General features: G+C 39.6%; 1 protein-coding gene across 1 annotated transcript in view; it reads right to left on the bottom strand.

Moving 5' to 3' along the window:
* mast4 (microtubule associated serine/threonine kinase family member 4) overlaps nt 1-26413 on the bottom strand; it is an 83176-nt gene that overhangs the window by 4757 nt on the left and 52006 nt on the right. Inside the window, exons 6-29 of the mRNA XM_030767248.1 lie at nt 18593-18681; nt 16759-16828; nt 15532-15610; nt 12322-12476; nt 12100-12175; nt 11559-11768; nt 9854-9955; nt 9536-9668; nt 8287-8354; nt 8060-8151; nt 7521-7729; nt 7161-7299; nt 6892-7024; nt 6458-6623; nt 5300-5401; nt 4247-4369; nt 3806-3918; nt 3127-3248; nt 2654-2871; nt 2270-2467; nt 1364-1590; nt 843-965; nt 575-711; nt 142-326 (exon numbers count right to left, since the gene is read on the bottom strand). Of these exons, the coding sequence (XP_030623108.1) occupies nt 142-326; nt 575-711; nt 843-965; nt 1364-1590; nt 2270-2467; nt 2654-2871; nt 3127-3248; nt 3806-3918; nt 4247-4369; nt 5300-5401; nt 6458-6623; nt 6892-7024; nt 7161-7299; nt 7521-7729; nt 8060-8151; nt 8287-8354; nt 9536-9668; nt 9854-9955; nt 11559-11768; nt 12100-12175; nt 12322-12476; nt 15532-15610; nt 16759-16828; nt 18593-18681 (3269 nt within the window). The remainder of the gene's footprint in view (nt 1-141; nt 327-574; nt 712-842; nt 966-1363; nt 1591-2269; nt 2468-2653; nt 2872-3126; nt 3249-3805; nt 3919-4246; nt 4370-5299; nt 5402-6457; nt 6624-6891; nt 7025-7160; nt 7300-7520; nt 7730-8059; nt 8152-8286; nt 8355-9535; nt 9669-9853; nt 9956-11558; nt 11769-12099; nt 12176-12321; nt 12477-15531; nt 15611-16758; nt 16829-18592; nt 18682-26413) is intronic.

Raw genomic sequence — 26413 nt, 5'->3', positions numbered from 1 at the left:
CTTTATATTTTTATATATTTTGTCTTTATATTTCTGTTTCACATGTCACACTTTTTCAAAAATTACTCACTAATTAAAATAATAAAAAGACAGCTAATATAATGACAGAAATAGGCCGAGAATGTGAACAGCCAGACTTACCTGACTGGTTGAAGTCAGGTGCGGGGCGAAAAGCTGCTGTGGGCGACCGGGGTGACAGGCTGTGTGTCGGTGAACCAGGCAGACTCTCTCCAGAGGACAGGGAACGGTTCAGGGAGGAGAAACTACGACTTGTGTGAAGCAGTGGAGACGGCTGCATGGCAAAGCGTCTGAACACAGAACGCCGCCTGGAGAGAGAAGGAAACACCAGCTATGTTGTTTTGTTTGTCTTTTTCTTTGTTTGTCAAAAGAACATATGGCAGGACAAAAGGCTAGAAATTCAGACCAAAAGATATCATCTAGGTGTGAAAAATGAATCAAGTTAGATACTGAGGTGGTATTAACACTGACTCTACCGATATTACCTATTTCCAATGTAATTGTTATGTGATCTAAGTGTTTGCTGTTTAATCTGCTTGTTTGATTTCTTCATTACCTCTCTTGCGTCTTCTCTTTTTTAGGCTTCTTTGCTCTTCTCACCATTTTGCTTTTGTAACTATTCCTCCTGGCTGGACCAGTTTTGATAGTTGTGTTCTCAAAGGGAGTTGTAGATATCGCTACCTTATTCCCACTCTGAAAAGTCAAGCGAAAAAAGACACTGACTTTCACAACTAGTGTGAATACTGGTCACGCTGGGGCACCATATGGTTGCTGTATGAGCCAGTCAAAAGTGAATACAGTACAGGTGATGGAAGTTCCAATACCTTCAGCAGCAATTCCACAACTTCAGTGTGGACGAGTCCATGGACCGGCTCTCCATTGACATGAGTTATCAGGTCTCCAGCTTTCAGTCCAGCCTTATGTGCAGGACCACCATCCTCCACATTCTGATGGAACAAACATAACAATTGCGTGACAACAAGTACCACTCCTGAGCTTATTTAAGGGATAGGTAATAATACAGTGACATTGTGAACTAGAGAGAAAAAACAAAGGCTACTAATAAGACTTAATAACACTTGACACTAAGTTAACAAGTGTTCTCAACACCAAAATAAGCCTGTTAGAGACAATGTAGACATTCAAACACCTTACATAAACTACAAACAATGCATAAGAGCGTGTGCACACAAAGACACACATTCCATAAATCCCACACACTAATGTCTAATGAAAACTAATGTCAATGACATCACTTAGAAAATGACCCTATCTTATTTATCTTATGGTTAAATGGATGGTTATTCAGACAGGTCAAGGCTAATGGCGTTCATTCAGTCCTTACCCAGACCATGTGATAGACAGTGTACACATCACTATCACAGGCATAAACCCGAATGGCTCGAAGAGTGAAGCCAAATTTCTTCCCTGAGCTGTGAATGACGATAGGCTGTCGTGGGTTAACAGCACAGAGGGAGGAGTCTCGACTTGGGGAGGAGTCTCTAGAAGAGGGATCTGACGACAGCGAATAAGGAGACATGGGGCTGGCCAGGGGGGACACCCCAAAAACGTCTGGAACTGTAAGAAATGCAGATACTGTACTGCTTAATATAGAGACCCCCTTAATTACACTAAGAAATACCATAACACAACTTATATGACAACATGCCAACACATTCTACTCTCACTTTATTACATTTTCTGCTTAAATCAGGGAAAGCTGAGCTGCTTTTAACAGAGATGTAGTTTATTACTTGGCAATTGCAAAAATAATCTGAAATGGTCATTATTTTAGAAGATTCAAACACTGAAAATGACTCATTACTGAGACAAGATTTTCATAAAGCACCATAACAAGCAGCCAATGTGTTATAGTTCCCCTTTGACTTTGTCTTCCCACTGGAAGTCCAGTAGTGTGCCTACTTTGGAATGCCAGAACAAATAGAGTATCTCGCTGACTCCCACCCACGGAGAAAGAGATGAATGTGATTTCTCCTCACAGTGCAGCAGTGCTTTTCTCACTGTAGAGAGAACCCTGAGGCTGTTCTCCCCTGCCACTGGCATTAAAACGATTACTATAAAACTCTCAGCCACTTCAAATAAAAGGCAGCTGAGCAGTAACCATTTCAAGCATTCTATATTTCATTCACACTCTTCTTCCAATCTATCTTCCATGTTTAGTCTCTCATATCCTCACGCTATAAAGGTCGAAGGCATAGAGGCACAGATACTCACATACACTCACACTCACCTCCAGGGATCATGAGGGAGAGGGTACTGGCAGAGGCTGATTTGGGCACTTTGCTGGTTGTACTCTGCTTGTCCACTGTCTCTAGTCGAGGGCCACTCAGGTGTGTGCCCTGATCAGAGGTGTTCTTTGAGTTGGTGTCAGGACTATGTGCACCATCTCCTCGTGAGGGCAACTGGTCCAAGTGTTCAGAAAAACTGCCTAATGATCAAAGAAAATCCACAGTCATGAAAAAGGCAACACAGCACTGAATAAGAGCCAAACAAATATCTACTTACTACAACTAAAAAAAAAAATCATACACTTGTCTTATCAATGAAAATACTTTTCATTACTGTCAAAAACATGTATAACATTTGTGTACTATACTTCTCTCTAGCTTCCTACCTGAGAGGGTAGAGTTGCTTATGGTACTGCCAGGGGTGGTGGCGTCAGGTTCATCCTGAGGCAGTTCCCCTATTGAGAAGGAAACTTTACTGCTGTCATCCAAGGCCAATGAGCCCTCAGCCTCCTCCACCTCTGCGGAGATGGCAAATTTAGGCAACATGCCAGGGCGCTGGCTCAAGCTCACACTTTCTGTATCTGATGACTGGGAGAGAGAGGGCCTGGAATCAAAGAAAACAGTATCATTACAACACTACTCTGGACTGAGGTAAAAAAGAGATCAAAGGGACATCTGTTTTTTTCATAGCTATCTTCGTTAAGAAAATAGCACACAATGGATCGAAGTAGATTATGTTCAGTATCAAAGAGGATTATAAAAAGGTTAATTACAACAAGGAGAAGGGGAAGATCCACATCCTTGCGCACAAATTGTTGACTGATTTTAATGATGTTGGCTGATCTGTAGGATGACTTACATCTCGGTCAAGTCGGGTGTCCAGCTGAGGGAGTCCACTGTCAAGGGGCTCTCACTCTTCTTCTCTGTCTGTTCTCCTTTCTCCTCCAGCTGGCCCCGAGACAGGTCCAGACTGCTGTACACCTGTAGGACAAAAAAACCCATGAGAGAATGTTCACTACAATCTCCTCCAAGACATGAACATTAGGAATAAAACTCAATTAAATTACTGAAACTAAGAGGAATTGATTTGCATTGAAACCCTGCACTGATAGTTTTCTTAGAATAGTATAAGAATTCCTCTGAACTGCAAAAAAATGCATTCATTGCTATGGCAGGCACAGTTTTGCATATGGTAAAAACTGTGCATGTGATCTCTTGTCTGTCAAATGAAAAGACAACCTGTAAGGCATATCTGGAATTCCACATACTGCTGGAAGAGATCTGAGGCATGAGAACAAACGGATGCACATCTTAGATCTGCGCGACATGCCAAAGTCTACCATGGGTGATAAGGAATACATTGTTTTCAAGTAAAACTATTGTCTTGAGTGCCTATGAAAAAAGAACACTCTGATTTAATGGGATCCTCTTTCTCTGAAGTAATAAACTAGACTAAATCATTATTGATTACATTCCACAGATAGTTTCAGAGTTTACCAATCAGCATTCACTGAGCTCTCACTGGGACACCAACTCACTTTGGAAAATCTGTGTGAGGAAGATGAAAACTGTCGCAGTTCCACATTGAAGTCTTCATCATTTGTGTCCTCCTCTTCCTCTGTCTCCAAGTGATGGTATCTTTCAGACCTCGCTGATTATGTGAAAACAACGATGTAAGCATGTTATTTTGATTGTCAAAGTAAATGTGGGCATTTAAGTTGGGAAAAAAAACCCATTAATATAGTATTATTTGAGTATGTGCTGACTGTGTAATGTTATAAATCTCGTGACTGACTCAGTGTGGTGACTCTGTAAGGTTAAATTAAGCTCACTTGCTAATGATCAACAAACTCAAAACATAGGTACTCGGACTGGACTTTCCACTACAGTTATTTATAGCATACTTACAAATGCACTATATATATATAGAGAGAGAGCTTCTTATGAAAACATTGTACAGGTTGTACTGGGACACTCACTGTCAAAATAGCTGGTGTCGTCCTCTGACTCCAGCTGGGGGATAAACTCTGCTTTCTGCCTGAGGAGACTGTTCCAGTCCAGGTCATGGAAGAACTGGTGATGCTTAACTTCATATGCCCCACCTGACAACAGAGAAGTGTCACTTTAGTGGAAAGGTCCACAGATGAGATACAAATCAAAAGAGCCTATAGGAAACAGGACTGTGTTGAACTGTTCAAATAAAATGAGTACAGACAAACACAATGTATAAAAAAACATGTATATATATCATATATATATCAATATGATTTAAAAATCAATTCAGCTCAGTTAAAATACTCATGTCCTAACAAGTATTTACCCTAGCATTGATTCAGAACATATACCTAGATCCACACGTAAAGCTAGGCTGAATCAATAAGGTTTTCAAAGGTTAGAGAAAAGGGTAGGGTTAACAGAATGGTAACTTGACTGTTCTCTGAAACGCTGGGGGATATGAACACTGCCATTGGGGAGAAGTGCAAAGTCTTGACTTTTTCATTGGCCCTTGCCAAACAATGATTTCCTAGCTGTGAATTATGCACTGTAATTTCCTGTGAGTGACCTTTTGAAGAGAAAGGAGCTTTTGCTGAATGGAGACCTCAGCTGCTGCAGTTCTGATGAATATGTCCTGCACTGCATAGATTTAATCAGTACGGGGGCCAACAGCTACTGTTCTGTTTGTTGCTAAAGGTCACTCTCTATGGTCCAAAGATTCTGTCACTATTAGTTACACAGAGCTAACAAAAATCTTAATGTGAGGATTCACAGTCCTGTCACAAGGAAGACAAAACTCAATCTCTGCTTTATTCCTCTCTTAAATACATTGAGGAGTGCAGTATTGGTACCTGGAATAAGCCATTAGGAATAAAAATAAGCTTAGTCCCTAGAGCATTCACATTAAGTTAAAGGCCAGGCGTGTACTGAATTTGCATCTCTAAGCCGGTGTCTTCTACAGCTTTTCATACAGGAGAAGGATGGGCACAGTATTCTACAGGAGTGTGTTAAACAGAGAAAAACCACTGAAGCTGTACCTGTGCCCAGTCTCTCCAGAGGGTTCTGCCTTAACAGCAGGGTGATGAGCTCTTGGGCTTCTGTGGGTGGAGCCTCCTCTCCCTCAGGCCAGTTAATCTCATCTGAGGAGCAAATACAAATTATTTGTATTTTATATGTACAAAGACTTGACATGACCCCATATTCAGGGTAACATTGTACTTATAACATGTGAGGATTAGGAGGTTAAGAGAGATGGAAAATGAAGAACTTCTTTGTTTATGCTGTAAACAGGACTAATCAATTGAGCTTCACACTGCCAAGTAATCTACAAACTATGTGTACATATGTGCCTTCCTCTCTCCATTATTCTGGTCTCTTTAGCCACAATATCTAGTACACACAAACAAGTAATTGTCATGGTACTCGAACAGCACTTCAATCCGTACAGGGACCAGGGCTCAGATGCTGGGTGAAGAGTGAATAACTAAAGGGTCAGAAGACTGAATAAATGAGGCAGATTGATAAGGACCACTACTGTCTCTGCAGCAGCCCGTGTCACACAATTTAATTAAATTTGAGGGCATGAATATGCATCTTTCCCTTAAGCCATGGCAGCTACCAGTGTCTTTTCAGGCCCACTAATTACCACTCAGTCCCCTGGTCTCCCATGATGGAGAGCACACCAAATGCATCTTGTCACGCCATTAATTTCAGGGACATAGCCCATGATTTTTGTTACTCAAACAACAACAATCACTCACAACTCAGGGAAACAGGGATTTACAGGGATGCAGACACAATTCATATTACAACTCAACATGTTCAATTTCTGTTCAACTTTTAGGAGGCAAGCCAGATAAAACTTGGACAGAGGAGAGAGGCATTGCAGTCACTCAGCAGAGATAAGAGACTCTTCATTTAGACTGAGACAGCAGCTGAGACCCTGCTCAAAGTGGAGCAACAGGAAATGCCGGGTTCCAATTTATAATATGAATAAAACACGCGCATTCAGGTTTTGTTGGTAAATAATCTTAAGAACATACAGTTGTGGCAAAAAATCAGTTCCTGCTGTCACAGATAGTTAATAACAAATGGCATCATCCACAGTTTATAGATCACTATCCTAAGCAAGGAACTTGTGACACTGAGTGCAGTTATGAGTTTGAGTCATTTATTGGGAAGGGAGGAGGACTGACCACTGATGACTTGTCCAAAGAGCTCCTCGGGTGTGTCCCCAAAGAAGGGCACGCAGCCCACCAGGAACTCATAAAGAATGATGCCCATTGACCACCAGTCCACAGGCTTTCCATAACCTTGTCTTAGGATCACCTCTGGGGCAATGTATTCTGGAGTCCCACAAACCTAAAACAAAAAGTCATAAAACTATTGTATAGGAGTGACAGCTTATAAAACCCCTTGAAAAATACAACTGGGAAAATTATTAGTAATTATTTCATTGCTATGGTGCTGCAGGGCATATTTAAATATTGTGGAATATAACATATTTGCAAGCCCTATGACAGCATAGTGAATGACCTGATAAGATCAACAGACATTAAAGTATCTTGACAGAAGTCAAAGGAGTAGAACCAAATATAAATTAAGTGTTCTAACATAAAGAAAACCAAACCTGCTTATCTGAAAACTCTCGTGCATCTTTCTCGATGTGGCCCTCATAGAGGTTTGTTGTCATGTTCATCAGGCCCATCTTTGACAAGCCAAAGTCTGTTAGCTTGATGTGTCCCATTGAGGTGACTAGCAAACTGTCAAGACATGTGCAGTACCAAATCAATGAAAAGAGCAACACATTAGCCAAAATTACAAGAAAGTCAACAGGAACTTGTGAAGCATAACAGATCTTGTAGATCAGTAACAAAGTCAAAAGTATGTTGAACTCACTTATCTGGTTTTAGATCTCTGTGCACAATGCCATAGTTGTGGAGGTACTCCAAGGCCAGGACTGTCTCAGCAAAGTACATCCTGGCCATATCCACGGGTAGGGGCCCCATGTTTTTTAATAAGGTAGCACAATCTCCTCCTGCAAAGACCAGAAGCTTAGGTTAAAACCCGCTTAACTGTACGCACAGTCGTGTTAAACTGGTAAGGATGTAGGGAAATGGGGACTGGATTAAATCATGATAAAACTCAAGCTCAAGTTGTCCTAAGGTTATGATGAGCTCAGTCCTCCATTATTTGAGAGGAAATAAAGAAATTAGACAGTGTGTGAATATATGCACTTACACAAATAGAGGTGCTTACCTTCCACATATTCCATGACCATGCAGAGATGCCTACGAGTCTCGAAGGAACAGTACATGCTAACAACAAAAGGGTTCTCAGCAAAGGTCAGGATATCCCTCTCCACAAAGGCCTGCTGGATCTGATTCCTCAGCACTAAGTTCTGTTTATTGATCTTCTTCATGGCAAAGCGCTGCTTAGTCTCTTTGTGCCGCACCAAATACACAGCCCTTCAAAGGAAAAGAACACTCTCTGAGCTCGTTGTATATATTCACAGAACCAAATACATAATTTCTGTGAAGCAAATAGTCATGCTTTGCTTTTAAAAGCAAAGATGATTGCTTAAGTGAAAACATCATGAGTGGCTCTGCGTGTGTATTCTACTGCCAGGTCCTTGAAATGAAACTGTCTTCATACAGACACTTAACTGGAAATGAAATGCAGAAACAAAGTTGTCTGCACAATCATTAAGCAATTTCTAAACTCAAAAGACAAGGACAGAGCTTATATTACAAAGGGCTGAGGGCTTTCAGGACCACAACACTACTCTAATGTCTTACCCATAAGCACCATTGCTGATGAGTTTGATCATCTCAAAATCCATTTCACAGGGCTTCCGTCTAGATCTCAGTGCTGCACTCAGGCTCTGGGACTAAAGTAAGAACAACCAGTTTGTTTTCTTATTGCTTTAAAATGGAGTTTTCTGGCACTATACACTGAACTGCTATGTTGGTTAATATTGCTGACCACAAACAAAATTTTAACTCATTTCATAAAACCAAGTCACACTTACAGAGTCGTCGGTCTCAGGGGTTTCAGCTATCCCACTGTCATAGCTAGTTAACTGAGCAATTTCTGTAAAAGAAAAAAGTATGGTTAGATATTAAACAGAATTGAAATTCCTTTTTATACTCAAAGCGTTAATCATGTCACGAGAATCTAGCTCAGCTGGACATCTTATCTACAAAATCATTTGTTCAACGTTAATTTCAGACATAGGACCAAAAAAGGGAACTCATCGCCTTTTCTGCATGATGAATCAGAGGAGCTCAGTTGTATGAATGCTAAATGAGTTAAATGGAGGGGAAATCAAAAGCACACTCAACACATGTCAGAAAACTTCTACTGAGAAAACTGAAACTCGGAACAAATCCCTGTGAAACAGCTCTCTGAGGACCTGGCTCTTCAGAAAACACACGAAGAACAGGAGGTAATGAACCAGAGGGCCATTCTGTCGTCTCCAAGGAGACCTGAACACTTTCAAATTCCCTCATAACAGCTGCCCGTTTCTGTTTTCAGCCATTTCATGCTCTGAGTTTTGGGATCTCACAGGCTCCCTGGCCTGGGGGGGACTGTAGCCCAGACTGCTTTAGCTGACAGAGTTGAGATTTTTCCAAGTCTACAAGGAGAGTATTCACTTCTCATTACCGATAATGATCCTTCTGTCCTGAATTGAGAAAACCGCTCCATTAGGCCTGTTCTGCACATTTACAACTCTTTTTTGGTTGCCTTTTAAATTACTGTATAATTAGATACAAATACGTGAACTGCAAAAAACTTGTCATCACTACAAAATTTGGTCACTTTGGGCATTGAGGTTTGTGCTGACTTCTTCAGCCTTCAAAATGTCAGTCCACTGTAATATAAAATACATTTCACTAAATCTGAGAGCCAGTCATCAATAGATACAATTCTGTTAAAAAAAACTGCATTATAACTATAATTAAGCTTTAACAAAGATTATTAAATGAATTCCACTATAAATCACTGTACTTTACCATCCACAATTAATTTCATTTCATTTCGTCTCATTAAAGCATTTAAAAAAAAGCTGAACTGACTGCTTTTGTCGAAAGGCAAGTCCACTTGCATCAAAGGCCTGTTTCTCTGTTTGATGTTTGTATCTGGTTTACAAAAGGTTACATGAAGTGCAGCCACCAACAGGCTGTGACTGTGTCTCTAAAGTGGATGCCCAGTGGCTATGCGGTTTTTCCATTGGACCAGTGTGGGTGTGTAGACGTATGAGGCTATCATACCTTCAAGAGGGTCACGAGTGAGACCCAGCTGACTGATGATGTAGCGTGGGATGTCTGTCTTGATCCCCTGGCCCTCTTTGGCATGACCTTCTGCAGCTTCCAGAAGGTGATAGAATTCTTCTGGGTCAAACTCCTACAAATCATAAAAATGACACCTCTCTTCAGATCTAACATAAGCCCTTCCTTGTAGCAAGATGTTGTGCAGGGAATGCTATAGGTCTGGTTTAAAGTTTTGAAGGTCAAAATGCCTCATGTCCATGTATGGAGGTATGGAGCACAGTGAGAATACAAATAATGAGAAAATACAAGAAAAGGTACCAGGCATTCCAGGAGCCGTGCTGGTCTGGCAATTACGATGAGGATCTTCTTCACCAGCTCCTTAATGAAGGCAACCTCTATACTTTCTGACCGTTCAGTGGACTGCGTAGCACAAATTGAACATAGTTTTCAATGTCAGTCATTACACAGTGAAGTTAATCACAATCAAGTGGTAAAACCTGCCTGACAATGAACCACCACAAAAATGTACTGTACTCCTTAAACTTATCATATGCAACTACAAAGAAACATCCAAACATCTACCATTAAAACCAATAAAGTAGTGAAATTTTTTAGAAGAGGGAAGGAAGTAAAGATACAACCTGTAGCAAAACAATCATATGAAGTCCTCTCAAAAAGAATAAGCACATAAACAGTAACACAACCTGAACTTAAAACCAACTGAACTCAGGTAGCCATGAGATGCTCTGAGTTGGCTTCTCCTCAGAGGGAACTTATGTTGTTTGGCACATTCCCATATGCACAAAAATTCTGGTTAACTGCTCTAAGGTAATTTTACACATAAACCTCTTTAAAAGAGCTGGAGCCAGTTGCATAAAACTGTTTTAGACTAGTCTTAAAGGTGAGTCGTCCAAAATTTTCCTTTAAGACAGATCTTAGCTTTTTCAGTCAGTTGCATAAAAACTTAGACCGGTCTAATTTAAGACCAGAAAGTAAGACTCCCTACCCCAAGGGCTAACTTTTACCATCTGAGGTATTGTATTTACTGCTGCCAGGGGCAGCGGCCTGTAGGTGACTCCGCTCTCCCTCTCTTTAGGGAGATTCATCATCGTATATTTTAATAAACAATTCTGTTGCTCTCTTCAATTATGTACTTGGACCTCCTCTAGTGGCTGGATTTTTACGCTTATACAGCTCCTTCTTTGCATCTTGTACCATGTTTTGAAATCGTTTCTGTAGGGTATGACTTTAACGGTTTGGGCCACCGACGGATTAAAACCATTATCTTTTTTAGTTATTGTGCTCCACACCTTGTGTGTGTGTGTGTGTGTGTGTGTGTGTATTTTATTTTTAATTTGCGTTGTAATTGCTGAATTTGTTCATTAACTGTCAGCCATTTTGTTCAAACTTGATCAGTGTCTTACTTTTCCTGCAATGCAATACGAATTAGTCTGTCTTACCAAAGACAGCTGTGAGTTTGTTTTATGCAGTCTTACTTAGGTGTCTTTAGTTAGTCTGATTGACTGTTAGTCACGTTAATGTCTATGTTTATGAAACTGGCTCCTGCACTGAGTCTAAGGGATGAACAATTGAAAAAGGAATCAGTTCTCTTTAGATTCATACTGTCCCCTTTACTTGACAAAAGACCTCTCTTGCTGGTCCTTTTGATCGGTGATGAGATCTCAAAACTAACTTCCAGCAACACTACATTCTTTAACTGGACCTCAGACCGCTTAACTGATAACATCTTTGTATGACTGCACATGATTTCAAGATCACTGCCACCAGTGTGGTGGCAGCATTATAATGCTTGCTCCTTTTCTTCATGAAATTTTCACATCTTAAGACAACCAATGGTACACTTAAAATGACTAAAAAGGCAACCAAGTGCAAAAACATGGCAAGTTTGCAAAAACTGCCTGATAGCACCAAGTATGAAAACACCTGATTTGACTGGGAGTCTATGACACAGCCACATCCCCAAACAGTGGTCTACTGAGACAGTGATAAAGAGATCCAGCACCTCCTGAAAGAGCTTCTCCAGTTTGTCTGTGAATTCGCAGAAGTAACGAGAGGTGATGAGGCCAAGGCGGGATTTTTCCAGGCAGTCACGGGCAAGCTCAATGATCTGGTGATGTGCGAAGCTGAGCACACCGTCAGCCAGGGGCAGTACATTCTCTGGTGAGCTGGTGCGGATGATCTCCTGAATCCGCTCTTCCATCTGGGCCGTGGCCTGGTGGGTCAGAGAGGTCACATTGTAGTTTAATTGTTCACGTTTAATGTTTGGCTGCTTTCCAAGGAATTTGTTAAATGTCTTAACAAGCTTGCAGAGGTGAACTATAGCAACATACAAGGGTCTGTTGCATCACCACACATCAAACCACACAAACTTGTACAGTGTGTTTCTTTGCAGTATACTGTGCTATGCTCAGTGAGACTCATCAGATTATTCACAAATCAGAAGTGTAAGATAAGCAGGCTACTGGTGATACACTATGATACTGTGAGAGGCAGCAAGTCAAGTTAACAGTGCTTCAAATGAATTCAACTGAGAGTAGAGTTACCTTAGGAAACCTTTCTTTGTAGACATGGTTCATCATAATAATCTCATGATCACAGCACGATGGGGATCTTCCAGGACTAAAAATGCAAAGAAAAATAACATCATGAAAACAGAATCACATTTCACAAACGCAGAGGCATCTGAGACAGTCAAAGTAGTGGTTACGCAGCTTATTGTACTATGCAGCTATGTATGCAGTTTACTCCTGTAAACCAGGGAGTACCTCAGACTACGTGAACGAGGCCGCATGGGCGTGGTTCTCCTCCCATCATCCCCAGTGATGCTCTCTGTACAGAAGTGCTTGGACAGGAAGTGGAGCTCATCTGGTGTAGGCTGGAAGGGCAGCTGATGGAGCTTCTCCTGTGATGAACAGGACGACTGGAAATGAAACGAAAATACATTGAAAAAGAAATGGGGAAAAAAAAAGGAAGCTAACAATAAAAAATCAGCAGCATGAAAGGATGTGGATCCTTAGCACAGGGGGTCAAACACATGCAAAGAAGATCATGGTCGAATCAAATTCAATGTTTGACAAAGACATGTTTCCTTAACTACATAGGCCATTAAAATGTCTATATAACATAATATGTTATGAGATCCTGGATAATGATGTATTTTTACACAGCTTTTCAAATCGCAAGAATAACAGTCCATTAATCTAAAATGCACTGGGTCGCAACAAATAGTGACACTGGCAAGGAAATTGAGATGGCCATCACTAAATGGCAGTAGTGTTGCTATTCTTCACGGTGAGTCTGATCTTGTTCAGAAAGACCAGCTTTCCCACCTTTCCTTCTACATTTCATAAAATTCTATTAAACTTTAACATCGTCTACAATTGCGGGGGTGGAGGTATAGTGTACCAACTATACAAAAGGACTACAGGACAAATTGACAAAAGTGTCAAAAATGGCAATTAATTTGTATTTGTAGAAAGATAAATTGCCAGGGCAAAAAGCTTGATAACTATGGTTGGGGATGATGTAAAAATCATAAACGCCACCAAAAATTCCCACATCAACAACTGACACACCTTCTAGATGACGTTTTTTCGTGTGGTGCTATGACTCAGATCATGGCAAACTAGATCAAACAGACTGACTGGCTGTATCTGCACATTTGAAAAGTGAAATTCTAACACCAAGTTGACAAATTTGTGCAGTTTTCAGCTTGCAAGCAATCTGTCTGATGGCTCCATGTGAGAGTGGGCTGACAGTGAAGGTACTGCGACTACTTGTTACGTTGGTTTGTGAAAGCAAACTATTCTTTCTATTGTTCATTCTGTTTCTTTACATTTCTATTATTCTATATTCTATTTATTATTCTATAATTCAGCGATACCCAAGAAATGAAAACTGTCATTCTCTGTGACAGATCAAGCAGTTCAGCTAAAACTTTGTGCGGAGGATTATGAAATGCGTACTATGTGCTCATTTATGCATGCTTACTCCTCTTCTGTTTTCAGCTTACGCTCACACATGCTATGGTCACACAATCCAGTTTTACTAGTTTGAATCTATTGAATAGATAGATTTAAAAAATCGTTTCATGTGAAAAAAAGGAAGATGAATGGCAAACTGAATTTATGAAAATAACCAGGTGAAAAGTTATTTTAAGTGGTTTAAATACAATGCAGACCAGACACAGAAAAGACAAATAAATAAATGTAGTTCCTTGTCAGGTTTGTTGACAAACATTTAAGTTTCCTCAACGTGTGGTTCCAACTTAGCGGGCTAAAAGTAATTATGCTGTGTTATTTATGAGTGTGCTTGCTAATCATTACAGTGTATTACACCACTGATATGGTATATGGTACGATTCACTGTGTGCTGCTCAGCTGCACAGGCTTGGCTTTTCTGTGTAACATACCTAAAACACCTTATATTCACTTCATATCTGAGCCAACACAGAGTATAACACATTCACTGAACTTTCATTTTGTGGCCAGTCTCTCACCTCATCAGTGTTCATATAGCTGTACAGAGGTCAATAAAAATTACTATTATGTTTACGATTGTTATCTTGTAATGTATTGTTTTTGGCAATTCTGAGCAAGCATTGGACTGTAAATGAATGTTAAACTGAGTCAAAGTGCAGTGAAAGAAAAATCAGGGGAAAATGGGGAAGAACATAAAAATGGTTTTCAAATTAAACGAAAGTAGAAGAAGTAAAGTTAGTGGAACTGTGGGATTAGTGGAGGTTAAGTGGCAACTGCCCAAGCTGCACTGTTGCAAACAGAGAGATACTGGCCTTTGCAATGCTTTGTTGAGCAGTGCAAATTTTAATCATCGAAATGTATTACTTCTTCACATACTGACTCACATAGCTTCTTCCCGTACTGCTTAACATTTTGTTTGAATTTCTTTGTACTCCCTTTGCTTCTCAAAGCTTATCACAACATAGATTCGTATTGTACGACAGTGAAAAGGCAGGTGCATGGTACACACTGAAGAGCTTATGGCTGTGAGCCATTTACATTAAACCATGTGCACACATGGTTTCTAATGCCATACTCCGCTTCCCATACACAATTAATAAAGATGACTGTCTCAATGGTAACTAACAGAAAATAAAAGAAAAATAAAATTATATCTAATCATCAACTATTTCGGTGTAATCACATCTATTATGGATGCACTGTACTAGCTTATGTATAATGATCTCCTCTCCCTTGTATGAGGATGGGGCTTATGTTCATTTCACTGTTATGTTATTGCAAGGAAATATTCTTGAAATTGAATGCTTATTGGCTGTTTTCCTGGGTGTGAGACTGTCTGCCATTTCCTCTGTGAGTGCCTGGGCTGTGTAAGCAAACAGTGCCCCAGGGCTGGCCTAAGAGTGGGCAGACTGGCATGGGCTCAGAGACATGTTTACCAGCAAACAAATGTGGCATTGCTCAGATCAGTCAAACTAGGATCCAGTCATGCCGGCATCTGTTCAATCTGGTAGACAAGAGCCCAGTATCAGCTCACTCAAGTGCATCAAGACCTTGCCAATGCAATTCAGTAATTAAAGCCGGCATAGCCAATGTGCTGAAAAGATCTTGTGTTCAGTGGCTTCTGGCGTTTTATACGACAAAATGATTACAATTTTGAACAATGAAATCCTATGATATATGAAATTTTATGACAAAATGCCAGCCATGTGGGGCTTGACACTGTACATTTAAGGTACCTGTAAATACACTGTATCAGCAAGCTTAATTATGTAAAAAGCTCTAATGCATTGATGGGTGACTATGTGTCTCACAAAAATAATGATTTAAATAGTTTAAAATGTTAAATGTTCAAAGATTTAGGTGGTTTAAAAGTCTATACTATCACATAAAGGGTGTGGTTTTTACCATAGCTCAGAAAAAGTCCCTGCACAAGTTGATCATTACCCCTGTGTAAGAACATTCTAGAAGCAGTATAGAAAGATATGTGGTACATACAGACACAGTGGAACTAGGTGTGTTGGTTCCATAGCCAGAAGAGGGCAAAGAAGCCAAGGACCAGCGTCGTCCATCAGTCCTAGATAAAAGCACAAGCAGCCATCAATACATATCATTTTCAGACTATAAGAACTTTACCAGGATAGAAAAAGGCTTGGTTACACCACGGAGTTAAGACAGGAAAAGGCAGCTCAGTATGTTGCAAACATAAATCAATACAATACATTTGACGTGAATTCAGCATGGAGCGGAAGGAAGGGGTACACAGGATGAAGAGAAGCGGATTTCTGACCAAATTTGGGAAAAAATACTCTAAATGTCAAACGGTTAGACTGAAGAGAAATGACTTTATACAGGCGCTCTGTGACTCATTTCCTGTTGGCCATTGTTTGATTGTGTAGACTAAATGACAATCCAGGAGGAAAAACACTGGGAGGACTAATTAGAGTGCTTATGTCTGAAGTTGGAAATGTCTAATGTCTTTTGCAATCAAGATGTACGTTTCTCTATAGGATTTCCGGTGTACAATGCTGCCCACATGCTGCACCCAAATAAGAAATTCAGCACAAAATGCAAAAAGGGACAAATAAATGGGGCCAGAATTTTCGGCCTCTCAGAAGTTTTGACAATCACAAAGATACAATATCAAAAGCAAAATGTAGCTTGCAGTAGATAGGAATGAAATTTGGGACACCAAAGGAAGAATCATATCACACATGACAGTCTGATGAGCTTCTCTGCAGCAGGTGAACTACTGAACTTTCATTTCAATTCAGTCCTTATCTCAAGCTGAACTGAACTGTCCATGATGAAATTTTTCAAAATATCCATGTGGATTTCTCTCTATTCATCTCAGACAATACCAGACAACGGAGAATGTAACATCAAAGAGCTCTCTGACCATTGACTCATATACAAAGATGAAAGAACACCATCGAAGAGCCAACATTTAAATTAAATAACTACACATCACCAGTGATACATAAACACTCTTCTTAGGCGACATATTATCTTAAAATGGAATTTTGTGAGTCTTGCCATCTTTACTTTGCCAAATAATAACAGAAAGAGAAACCTAGATAAACAGAATACATATATTCAAGACTTTAAACTTTCTTCAACATGGAATGATTCTTTTGTCTCACCTTTACTGGTTGGAATCAGTCAACTTAAATGACAAAGCAACTACAGAGACTCAAGTAGAACAGACTGAAAATGTCTAAGTACCTTCGAGCAAAGGAGAAGTGGGCTGAAGCACTCGGAGAGAAGTTTCGTGGACTGTCTTGGGGACTGGTGCCTGCACAGAACAAACCATATACTGAATTTCCAGACCATAATGTACAAACAGTTACAATGCTATAAACAATGCTTAGCTGTCACAATGCTGTACACTAATACTGACACCAATGTGACATAAAAAATCTGATTTTATCATGGACAAAGCTATGGTGAAAATATATTTTTAAATTACACTATTTTTAGCAGTAAGTGTGGCTGACTTAGATTTAGAATTTAGAATAATTCATATCTGTATATTCCTTAGAAGAAATTTACAGATCAAAATTGCAAATGAAAGAAAAAAAACACATGGAAAAGAACCTCCTCCGAGAATCTGATTAAGAGCAATCATCAATGGAAGCCATTAGTCTTTGACTAAATGTCTGCTTCCCATCTGGGGACCCTCTGCTCCTGTGGAGAAGCCTGGGGCAGCCTTTCCCTCACTCATCTAAACAATAAACCATTAAACATTCTCTCCTTATTTCCATCCAAATGAGGACCACTGTCTTATTATCTGTATTCACTGCCTCTGAGTGCTTTGGCTTTCAGCAACACATGAGATACCCAGGATTTCCCAAAGCTCAGCTATTATGACCCATGTTTGTTCACTGATTAGGCGTGGGGACAGAATTTCTTCCCCCACCCCCCATCAATGGTAGATAATTAACCAGATTGGAAAGAAGGGATGTTACAGTTAATTAACAAAAGCATAGAGTGCATCACCACGATGATGATTATGATGATGATGATGATGAAGAGGAGTACCACTGGAGCAGTGGTGATGGGGGAAAGACATGCTCATTAGATCTGATTAATTTTGTTCCTTGTGAGTGTAACCGTTTCAAACACGGCTTGAATAAACAATTGGGCCTTTTAGCTTGAAGTCCTTATAATCCTCAGATGGTGAGCTTGACTTCATTGTCTGACAGTAAGCTTGATCTGCGCTAATGTCCACACACTTTCTCAGTGCTTCGATTTGACAATAGATTAAAGATAATTTGTGGTTAAAATCTCTTGCAAAAGAAAATGTTGCATGAAAAACAACAACAGATAAGCATACTCTGAATGTGTGTGGGAAAAAAAACCAGACCCTAACACCATCCAAATATGATATTATTGTAACAATCAATCAGTGTGAGAATTTGAGAACATATACACATCACTGATTTGGTACAAAGAACCAACATAACTCATGTGCCACATGTGCTTCCCTTTGGCAGGTCTTGGTCTCTATAAATCGTCATAATAACGATTCACGCTCTCTTTTGGCATATTCCTTGAAGGAAACTAACTGAAATACACCATTTATGTTTCACATATCTTAATATTACATTGTGTTGCAGCCACACTGTCTGCCTCTAATTCTTCAATGAAGGCAGCACAAGAGGAAATCGCATCAATTCACACTCTTGGACACTCCAATAATAAAGACTTTGTTCCAGCCATGTTATGAAGCAGTTGATGAGCTGTCTGGAGCAGGAGACAAAGAAGGGTCCTTTGGGGTGCAAATGGGTCAGCAACAGATTCCACTTCAGACACACACTCTTTTCACACAGCACCTTCATTTACCCACAACAATAGCCTCAATTCAGTGGGAGGAGCACTGACTCCAAACAACCTACTTCAAACTGTATGGCATGCAAGAACAACTACTGCTTTGATAGCAACAGACAGTCATGAAAACACCGTGACAGTATCACCAATACTGAGAAATACGCATGCAAACAAAGAGATGTACACTTGAGAAAATCACACATACACACACACTCACACGCCACATTACCTGTGTGTGAAGAGAGGGGGGAGTGAGGCCGAGGAAGTGCTGAAGACTGTCCGCTTCCTATGAGACTTTTTCTGTTGCTTGTCCTGCAGCTTTAAAAGCGAACACACACATATTACTGCACAAACACCAGATGACAGTGAAGTTACATCAGGTTCATATGAGCTGAGACATAGTCCTTGATGTCAATCATGCCCAACTCTTTCAAAATGAAAGAAAGATCACTTATTTTGTACACTGTGCTAATGCATTTAAAAAATATATGCTACAATAAAGGATATGTATATGTATTAAAAAATGAAGAGGGAAAAGAGAGAACAGAGATAAAAAAACAAAGATAAAAGTGAGATTACTGCAACTCTTCCAGCTTTTTGTACCGAGCCAACCTAATTCATTCATTGAGCAGCCATGTAAGAAGTTATTTCATAGTGACTTAGGTGTACGTTGACATTTTTTACTTAATAATGAGCGGTCTGAATCACAGCCTTGAACACCATAAAAGAGGGTCTGTGGAAGAAGAAATATGATTTCTACTTTCCTTTGCTAAAATATTCTGAACATTATACTTCATGAAAAATAGGTCCATCCAAGAGGAGCAGAATGTAATTATCCACATTAAATCAACTGCGGAAAAAATATTAGTAAAGATCCTTTTTCATTAAGTTTGCTTACTTTGTAAGCTTATGAGGAGTATGTAAGGTGCTATTCCACACACAGCCTAATCGGCAATATCCTAATGCTCAAAGTAATCCCTTTATAATGTACATATCAACTGTCTCTGATATTTCAGCCAATTACAAAATAACAATCTGCTCGCTTGTTTATTGACAACATTTGTTACACTGGGTTTTTTTTGACATACCGTCTCCATGTTCTCTTCCACAATCTGTACCATTTATTCCTGCCAAGGTACCGCATCAAAGTTACTATGTACACATCTTCTAATGTCCCCCACATCCGTCCAAACTCTCATTCACCCATCATTCTCTTCAGTGGAATGGTTCAAATGTCTTCTTCTGAGAAATCCAGTAAATGACGCTAATGTTCCAGTTGCCTCTCTTTGCGTTCCGTGTGGCTTTGGGACAACCTCTAAGTCTAAGCATTGCAATGGCATTTCAATGATGTGCTTACAGCTCACCACATAGATCCTCTTAGCTGATGGGCTTATTGAGGTGGCACTGTCCTCCACAGTCACCCAAACAATGTGTGCACATGGGGACATTTTCACCTCTCCAAATGCAAAAGGGTGAGTAATATACACCCTTTCATTTTAGAAATCACCTTGTTTTAGCAGATCAGTGAATAAAAATAGCCCCAACAGCAGCACACACTGAATAATAAGCACTTAGACTACTACCTAGATTAAAAAGCATGAGTTAAAAAGCATGACAATCCAGTGCATTTTACTCTATCCTATATCAACACTTTCATCACAGCATAAAGGTACAACTATGGCAGTGGCTGCCTTTGATAACAAATAAAAAATAAAAGAACCTCAGTATCCCTTTAAGAGGTCACTATGAGGACAAAACTCAGATGTGATCAAAGACCAGTTCTCCATTTCTCTGCATTTCCACTATGTTACTTAACATTAAATTTAAAATGTATTACACTTAAATAAAGTATTGAGAGATTTTCTCAACTGCACAAACCAAATGAATGAAATTAAGGTCAAAATAATTTGAACCAGAACTTAAATGATCAAAGTCTTGACATTTTTGACACAGCAGTGAGACATATAGAGTTTGAATTATGAGCAGCTATTCATTCCTGCAAAGTAACAGACACACCTATCTGTATAAGACCTGGTCTTTAGCAACTGAATGATATAATAACAGATGAAAAATGTCTCCATTTCAATGTGTTTATTTGGGTTTTTTCATGTTTTCAATTTGGAGAGAGAATGTACGGCAATAAACAAGCATCTGTTTGAATTCCCATGTAGTCATTTTGGTAAAATTATATGATTTTTTTTATTGTGTCATAGGTTTTCAGTTTTGGACTGTAAAAAAAATGGTAACCACATGATGACTGTGGCTTGTTTAGCTATTTCAAATAACTGCACTAAATTCCCCCCATTTAAATCAGACTCAAAGGCAGAAAGCGACGTTGTCTGAAGTGCAAATTCATGGCACAGATCCAAGCATTGATCACAGGGCAGATATCTGAATGCTGTCCTGGCAACCTTCACAGATGACATTGCAGAGCCCTTGTGATCCCTATCTAAACAATCGCTCGAAAGGAATGACTGACACTGGAGAACACTCACGAATTCACAGAACCTCTCTCGTCTATAGATATCATGCAGTTGCCATTTCATCCAAACCTTTTTTCAGGGTACTTAAAGTGGCTATTCAGGTCAAAGACGATAAAGACTGGATAGAAATCAGTAATCACATGGTACAGCTGGTGGATAATTCAGCTGCAAAAGAGAGAGGAGAAAAACACCCTGGGAGTGAAACTATTGAAGATCAGAATGCAGGTCACCACAAACGTATTTTGTTTGTCGATGTCATAACTGCAGTTCACAATGAGGGAGTTTTGTGCTGAAATTCCTCTGGACATAAAGGCACATTTTGTTGGCAATATATTCATTTTCATTAGGATCACATTACAAAAACTAGATCAAGACCACTATAAACAACCTTGCAAGCAAGTGCAATGGTTAAGAGAACTCTGGAGTTTGGCTAATACAGGTCACGAGATGGAGCCCTGGACCTCTGAAACACACCAGAGATGGAGATTCATTCCAGGCACCATACAACAACGGCACACTGAAAAATCATGGTTATAAATCTGGTTTTTTGTGCTCTGTTTCTCATACAACTGTTTTAATAAGAGAATTGTAATGGAGATAACGTTATGATTTACACGGAGAGGCAGAGATTTCGGAAAAGAGATACAAACTTATCAAACTTGCAACTTCGGCCAAAAAAACCCGTCATTCAAGAGCGATGATGTGTACTACCAGCAGCTGTGGAAGTGCCTTATAACATTGTCATAAATGAGTTTCAGGAGAACAGTCTGCCCATAAAGCAATGACAACCTGACCACCACTGACATCACAAGCGCCCTGCAAAATAGGTTAATATGCTGAAAAAAATTATGAATATATAATAACTTCATACTTATACTAGTGGCCAAACAGCAATCTGACTAACAACTTTTGTCATACTCAGATTTCACTGCTTTTGTGGACACTGTAAATCTCATCAAAATATTTTGTCTAGTATTTTGAATATGTATTTTCACTCAAATGAAACAAACACCAAAAAAAGTTCCCATGACATTCCTTCATCTAAAAAACATAAGAGTGTAATGAGGCTCATGCCCTACTTTTCAAAAATATTTCATTTTTGGACCAGTTTGTTGTGATGCGCTTTACATATGACTAGGTGGGCTACACCTTCATTTGGATGGGGAACCTGCATCAGTTTAAGACAGAAAGAGATTTGATAATCTCTTTCTTAGAATTTTGCCATAGAGTGCATGATATTTTTCAACTACACATGCACGATCTGTTAAACACTGATGGTGGTTGCAGGTGAATAAAAGCTCATTCACAGGTACTCAGTCAAAGAGGATCAGATTTAACAGGGCTATTTATAAATCATTGGCCTAACACAGAGATGGATTATGCATGGCTAGCTCTAACCACAAAATGAACAGATCCATCAAAAACATCAGTCATAAAAAGAGTGACTATGGCTAAATAAGGCCATCCTCTGCCAATCTGACATCATCTGTGACTATGTGCTACTAAACAGGAGGTAAACATAATGCTGTGAAGTCAAGTAAAATTACACGAGAACGGGCAATGCATGGCTGCCTAGTAACCAAATATATAGCAGGGGGAATGTTCAGTGGCACTGTGGACTGTCTTTTCCATACATCAAAACACTGTTTTATTACCCCACACCAGTATGATCCTGGTCATTCTTACCCTTTCATCTTATGGGAACAAAAGTATCTGTTGTTATCATCACTGTGTACCAACAGCTGGGTCTGCGACCCCTCTGTGCTAGCAGCCAGAGGTAACATGCATATGGTAGTGGTGAGGCTCCCATGAAATGAAAAGGCTCCCAGGGAGGCTCATTTACTGTAAATATCATGTTTTAATGTAATTTCTTGACAATTTTGGCCTTGTTTTGCAGCTAATTGTATGATCCATGATTTACCAGCATAATCAGAGGCATCTGACTTGGTTTTAATAAAGTTTGAAAACCATTGTGCATAGGTGATGCTGGGGGAAATACAAATTGCACCCTCCTTTCAAGCAGATATGACTCCAGGCCACTGGTTTATCACTGACATTCCTGTTTTCTTTCTTTTGAAACTAAGATATTTCATTCTCATTGGCAGAACTTATGTCTGACAGCATCTTTTTTTTTTCAAACGCCCAGAAGGGTATAAAGAGAGGAATTTTGTGACCAACCTTCCAACATGTTGTGTTGTAACCAACTTTCCAAGAAACTATGTGTTTAGTCTTCAACACCGAACATGCTTTGGCATCTGCTGGCAACTTTTGGGTGATTCTTTGCTATTTGGTTATTAACACATGTAACTGTAAATCCAACATCAACCATGTGTTTAGGTCTATTTCTTTCTTGGACTAAATAATAAATTGTTTAATTACTTGGACTGTTCTAGTATGCTTCAATTCTTAAGGATTACCTTTAAAATGGTTTAATATTGTTACCTCAACTCCTTCCTAATCTGTCTTGGTGAAGGCTAGATCCCTGCTTCAGCTGGCCCCTACCTGTTCAATAGAGCAGAAATTTGCGGAGCTGGAGGAGAATGTTTCAGAACGGTGGAACAGCAGGCATGTGGCCAGGACAGAATTGTTCTCCAATTAGTACCCAGGTAAACTTTACACTGCAGCTCATAATAGTACATTTTTATCCACAGCACAAGTCTGCAATCATCCCAGTGGTAAATGCAATGCTAAAGATAGAATTATAAAATTGTTCAAAACACTTAACCTTTGACTGCTCTCATTTCTGGGTTTTGGTCAAAGTAGAGGGATAGTGGGGATTTTCAGAAAATCTCTATATTATCGTGGAAAGATGTCTTTTTCTACTTCCTATTTTCAAGATGTGATTATATAAACTGTTCTACATTGAAATCAGCTCCCATGGATAAACACCACAAAGTGCTGTATGTTTTACTTTCAGTTTTCCCATACCCTGTAATTGCTCATATTTAAATGCAAATAAACTGCAGTTGTCTAGCAGTACTAAAGAGATGCACAAAGGAGCTTTGAGCATTTAGAAATAGGCCAGTGTTCTATCTATACTGTGCTGCAGCACGGAGTAAATCCTGGAACAAGTCCATGCGAAATTTGTCAGTCTCTGTGAAATGCAAAACCATTGTTCACAAAGCCATTGTTGATTTAACAGTTTGCGTCTCAGGATCTCAATCCATCAATCCACACAATGTACACTTAGCATCTCTATGAAATATCCACGCATAATCGTGTCATAAAGAGAATCTGATTCATTCAAATGAATTCCATCTGCTTCAACAAAACAATCTGTCTCGTGTTCATGTACTCGCCTGGGCTCTCTTAGTATCGATAGCTGATTCTGCACAACAACCTACTTGCTATTCAGTACATAAATGGATAAAAGAGGTGATTTACAAGGCTGAATTCACTCAGTGGTATGGCTCAGCTCTACTGTTACCAAGCCACATGACCAACAACAGCTCCATATTTTCATCCATGTTTAAAAAAAAAAAAAAATCATGTTCTTCTTCCCTGACTTCAGCTTACTAACACACAAACACACACGTGCGCGCGCGTACACACACACACACACACACACACACACACACACAAACACAAATACACACAACAGGGCTGAAACAAAAAAAAGGACAATGAGACTTCCAAAAGCTGGGAAATGGCTGTAGTTAAGATGGGGGAATTCTTTAATTGTTTCCACTGACACTGAAATACAAAGCTCACCTATTACAAAAGTGCAACCGTGATGCCTTGTATTACACAACTGATAAGTTGCAGTCATCAGAGTCGTCATCAAACTGACAAGTTATAGTCATGATTTAGTCATCAAACTTAATGGCCAACTCATCTTGTTGATCTCAAAGATTTTTACTGTTAAAAGCTGATTTGACATAAGCAAATCCATCCAAAGGAAGAGACACATTTTAGATTAGTTATATTCCCATTATATTCATTATATTCTTCCAAGTGCACACAACATTAAAAAAATGTTAGGTTCTGACAAAACATACTCCAAGGCTAGTTAGTAAACCAGAGCAATATACCATATACATGCCGATATACTTTTTGTTTTATTTACAGATGAAAATAAGTAAGCTGAAAATTCTGGAGATGAGAGAACACAGGGACATGAGATCAAAGTGTTTTATGACACTAATGTATATTACGTATCAAAGCTCAGAGCAGGGACAAAATAATCTGACATTAAGCTCCTCTGCCATACAAAATGGGTCATTCTGCAGATTATGAGTTAGATGAGGTGAGCAGAACAGAGGTACATTAATCACACAGTTTGGAAAAGGCGAGTGAAACACATATCCTATGCCCTCAGTCAGAGCACACTGCAATAACTTTAAGTTACAGGTCTCACAGCAATCACATGACACATAGAGGACATTGAACAGCTGCACTGTTCAGAAATGAAAGGTTTACTTCTTTACTGTTTTAAATTAAATTGCTTAACTATCAATGGTTTATCCCTTTCCAAAAGCCCAAACAGTCTACGCATGTGGTGGTATTACCCCTGTAGTTGAAATACTTCAAAGTGCAACCAGATTTTCTACACATTTTTTAAGACCAAGGCCACAAACATAATGTAATTACACTGTTAGTAAACATCTTTTGTTGACACCACATGGGCCGAATGGCAATTTCCTGATTACAATCAACTGCTCCTTAGGTGTAAACACTCAATATGGAAATCAAACATAATACACGAGAAACGCCCAGCCCACCACATTGTTCACATTTGTGACCCCAGACAGCGTAAAATTGACTCTAAGACACAACAATACAGTGCTACACAGAGTAAGAATCAAAAACAGTTTTCTAGATTACCTTTTTGAGCGTCTGAGACGTGTTCCGCTTAGGAAGTGGGGCATGGAAAAGTTAGAGAGAACAGTCCATAATGTGGAGTCCGACATGATTCCAAAGTCATGCCAAATAAATGCGTTGGGGTGTTTCACAAACCCAGGTAAGGAAAATCACGTAGCATCAGTGACAGGAACAAGCCTGGCACAACAATCTTCAAAAGTCTTTCCGGAACAGCTCACAAAATCACAACAGTCCTGTCCAGAAAAATCTGCAAGCAACTGCTACATCGGCTACACTTCGTCCTTCTAAAGTGTCCTAAATTGACAACGAGAAATCTCTTCTGTTCCGCTTTCTATTCAGGTCATATTTTCTCTCTCTCTCTCTCTCTCTCTCTCTCTCTCTCTCTCCGCATGCACACACCTTTAAGACAGGACAAGTTCCAGCGGGATAACTTTTTGTTTTCCTGCTCAAGTTACACTGTCTCAGTCACACACACAGTCAACTAAACGCAATCCATATCATATAACAGGCATCTACCACTTAACATCCTGAGCCAAGGGGAGTGACATGAGGGGAGGGAGAGCGTGAGTCAGAGCGGCTCTGCATCATCAGCAGACATTGTGGTGCATTCAAAGCTTTCACAATCTGGCATCACTCCAAAGCCCTTTATCGTCTGTGTTCTATAGGCCCATTTGATAAGGAAATACCCTTTTTCCTTCACTAATCTCCACCTACATGCGCAGCCTCCTCTAGTCCCATCAAAACTG

Source organism: Chanos chanos, chromosome 3, assembly GCF_902362185.1.
Source record: "Chanos chanos chromosome 3, fChaCha1.1, whole genome shotgun sequence".
NCBI lineage: Eukaryota > Metazoa > Chordata > Actinopteri > Gonorynchiformes > Chanidae > Chanos > Chanos chanos.
The sequence above is the reverse complement of the archived record's forward strand: the minus strand, read 5'-3'. Positions and strand labels throughout refer to the sequence as shown.